The sequence below is a fragment of the Dipteris shenzhenensis genome, chromosome 15, assembly GCF_047967505.1.
Source record: "Dipteris shenzhenensis isolate YYH24624 ecotype China chromosome 15, Dip_SZ_1.0, whole genome shotgun sequence".
NCBI lineage: Eukaryota > Viridiplantae > Streptophyta > Polypodiopsida > Gleicheniales > Dipteridaceae > Dipteris > Dipteris shenzhenensis.
In genome coordinates, this window is record NC_141610.1 from 6,801,070 (window position 1) to 6,804,989 (window position 3,920).

At 44.9% G+C, this 3,920-nt stretch overlaps 1 protein-coding gene across 1 annotated transcript; it reads right to left on the minus strand.

The window, feature by feature from the left end:
• Positions 1-608: 608 nt before the first annotated feature.
• LOC147893276 (pentatricopeptide repeat-containing protein At1g06140, mitochondrial-like) lies at positions 609-3,231 on the minus strand. Its single transcript, XM_087385696.1, has 3 exons — positions 3,001-3,231; positions 789-2,819; positions 609-677 (listed from the first exon to the last, which is right to left on the minus strand). The coding sequence occupies exons 1-3, from the start codon at positions 3,034-3,036 to the stop codon at positions 609-611; spliced, it is 2,136 nt and encodes a 711-aa protein (XP_087241822.1). The 5' UTR covers positions 3,037-3,231.
• Positions 3,232-3,920: the final 689 nt, after the last annotated feature.

Here is a 3,920-nt window from a genome sequence, read left to right on the forward strand (position 1 = left end):
TATAATGTAGTGTAAGTTGGAGGAGTTACTAATAATGTTTCATCAGATATACTACATGGTACTATTCAGTAATCATTCAAGATATGCAAATTTCAAAAAGATAAACATGAAAATCAGAAGGGAACTGTGGTAAGGAAATTGCAAGATGCATTGCATCACCCAAAACTCCAGAAAGACTCAAACAGAGACCACGAAACTTTTGAAGGTCTGCTATTTCAGGCATTGCAGAATATCCACAAAAACTGGGCATTCAGAAATCACATAAGACTGTTTTTAGCAATAGACTCCGCATCTTATATCGGGCATCTCACAGAACACAAATTATGGACTGATTCACTTTTATCCTCTGAGTGTACCTCAACTCTCTTTCCATGGTTATAGCAGGAAAGCTTCAAATAAAAGGGACACTGGCATAGATGCACTAAGGTCAACAATAATTCCCACAAGTTCAAGATAGGAAATCAGTTTGTGTCTCTGAAAATTGAAGTTCCCTGCTTTATCTTTGATAGAAGTGCAGAAGCCCAAAATCATCAGAGTCTTGTAAATAGTGCACATCCAATAACAACTCTCGCCCTGCCCAATACAGCATCTTTGGACATGTTCCGTGATTAGGTACACCCAACAGGTAGCTTCTCCACGAGCTCAAATTCCATCATTCCTCGCTTCATTGGACAGTCCTGTAATTAGGGCAGGTGTGAGAGTCAGATTCTCACTGTGCCCCCAAAGCTCATCTTTGTTTCCATCATCTAACACACACACAAAGCAAATCTGGGGACACAACTGTTTACCCGTTTTGAGGGACAGACTTCTAGCGTTGCATAGAGATCTTTGTTATATATTGCATCTCCCACTACAGATGCGTGTACAATTCCACCAAGTTCATTCCCAGTCTGTCCTGTCTTATTCCATGCTCGTCTTTTCACTCTCATTGCCTCGACCTTCTTCTCATCTTCCAACATGTCAGCACCTGTATAGATGTTAGACATCAAGACATAAGCTGCATCATCCTTTTCATCCAATCGCACTGCATGTTCAAAGGCCCATCTCCCAAGCTCCACATGACCCCACTTTTGACAAGCACCTAATATAGTATGCCATCCCGCAAGATTAGGTTGGAAAGGCATCTTCTCCACCATTGATACTGCCTGATCTAACCGTCCTGCGCGGCCAAGGAGATCAACCAGGCAAGTGTAATGCTCAATAGTTGGAGTGATGCCATAGTCTTTGCTCATGGCCTCAAAGTAGTTCTGGCCTTTGTCCACTAGGCCCACGTGATTGCATACAGTAAGAACACTAAGAAACGTCACCCCATTGGGCATGATGGCTTCTCCTCTCATCCTCTCAAACAAAAGGAAGACAGTTTTACTTTCCCCTAGCTGCGCGTATCCTGCAATTAATGCATTCCATGAGACTACATCTCGAACTGGCAGCTTGTCAAAGACTTCCTGTGCTTTTGCAAGCGAGCCACGTTTGGCATACAAGTCCACCAAGGTGTTGCCAACATAAAGATCTCTTTCCAAATCCCGTGCAACAATCTCTGCATGTATTTCTCGCCCCTTTTCTATGGCTCCTATGGTGCCACAAGCTTTTAAAATGCAAACAAACGTGATAGCATTTGGAAGGATGCCCTCTAGTTGCATCTGCTCGAAACTTTTCAGTGCTTCATCACTAAGCCCATGTTCCGCATATCCTGTAAGTAGTGTATTCCAGGAGACTACATCTCGCACTGACAGCTTGTCAAACACCTCCTGTGCTTTTGCAAGCAAGCCACGTTTGGCGTACATGTCCACCAAGGTGTTGCCAACAAACAGATCTCCTTCCAAATCCTGTGCAGCAATCTCAGCATGTATTTCTCGGCCCTTATCTATGGCTCCTATGCTGTTACAAGCTTTTAAGATGGAAACAAATGTGACAGCATTCGGTGAGATGCCCTCAAGTTGCATCTTTTCGAAACAATTCAGTGCTTCCTCTCCAAACCCGTGTTCAGCATATCCTACAATTAGGACACTCCACGAGACCACATTTCGACCTGGCAGCTTGTCAAACACTTCCCTTGCTTTTGCAAGCGAGGCACATTTGGCATACATATCGACCAAAGTACTGCCAACAAAGGGCTCTCTTTCCAATTCCTTTCTAGCAATATCAGCATGTAATTCTAGGCCTCGTTCGGAGTCTTTCAGGCTGGCACAAGCCTTCAGAAGGACCACATACGTATACTTGCTAGGATGTACAGAGTCCTCTGGCATTTTCTGGTACAGGTTGAAGGCACGTCGTGCTTCCCCACATTCTGCATAGCCCATGATAAGAGAAGTCCAAGAATGCTCGTTCCGATGAGCCAACCTGTTGAAAACCTGCTGAGCATCGCAGATGCCTCCACAATCCACAAACATGGGGATAAGATAGTTCCCAAGAGATCTATGAGCTTCCAGTCCAATTTTGCACACGTAGGAATGCAAGCGCTTGGCATACTCTAAATCTTTCTTTTTCCTGCACTTCTGAGAGATGCATATAATACTGTCAACAGAAGGTACCTGGGGCATTCGTTCCAAAGAAGTAAGGGCCTCATCTAAGCTCAGCATCTCGAAGCCAGTGATCCCTTGCCGTTCTTCAGCTTTATATGAGGTCACCTGTACTTCACACGGAACTCTTGCCTTGCAATTGCTGCCATACTCCACAAAATTCTCCACCAAGCCACGGTCTTCAAAGTTTGAACCGGTCTGACCACTGTATGCTCTGGCCCTGTGCATTTCCTCGCTTGCCGACTCACATACCCAACCTGGATAGTAACATCCGTCCATCCAGAGATATTCCTTGGTAATCTAATGCAACAGATCATCAGAACAGACATATATCTGCTGTGTATTTCTACTGCTTGCACGTAATTGATCTTTCAGTAGTCCCACGACTGGGAAGGATCTGTAAGGTATCCCTGAAATAATTTTAGAAGATCCAAACACGCCTGCATTAAGAGAGCATTGGGATGATGATGAATGTACGCACCTGCGAGCATGGCAAACGAGGTCGTCTTATGTGCATTTCTCTTGTTCAACATTGGAGGGTGCAAGAAAAGGATCCCAAAAAAAATCTTGCCTCCTATGACTCACCATGCATAAAACTCTATGGACAGCAAACGGTGCGAGGGGATTGGAAATGCAGAAGGCTTTGGAGTTTGTGGACCCGTGTGGCCTTTAGGTGATGTCCTAGCTTCTCGAGTTGTGCCATGACTCTTGTACAAGTGTGAACTCTTGGATCAATAGCTGAATTCATGGCCTCTTACTAAGGGGCTTAGCACATGCGAAGAAATAGGATGGGAATGGGAAAAGGTGGTCCAAGGTGGTCCCATGCATATTTCTGTCCTATTCCCATCCCACCATGTACTAACAAAAAAAGAACTAGGGATGGGTTTAGGAGGAAGAGGACACATGGCATCATTTCATGTGTTTAGGAGGTGGGGACCACGTGGGGACAAGGACACATGCCATCCTTCCATGTTTTTGAATCCCTAAAAAAGGGGAACCCATTCTGGCTGCCAGGGTGTAGAGGCCATGGTCCAGGATGGGAGAAAAAGTGGCTACTCCCATTCTAAATCCATCCTAGACCACTTGGTGTAGGATGGGAGTAATGATGACAAAAAGATTCCCATCCTAAACCCATGCTAGCCCCATCCATGTGCTAAGGCCCTTAGTCCTAGTGAAACCCATGTTGTACACTCTCGATGACTTTGTGTCCGTCCATCATCTTTGACTCTTGCAATGTTGATGTCATCTTCTTGCCTTTTGATGTCTCTATCATCTTCGTGCTTACTGGAGGCCTTTGTGGAGAATATAATAGAAAGGAGCCTTCATGGGGATTGAGGAGAAGAGTGCGATGTGGCATGGATTGAGATATCCCATAAATTATGAGTTGTGGAGAGGCCTTGG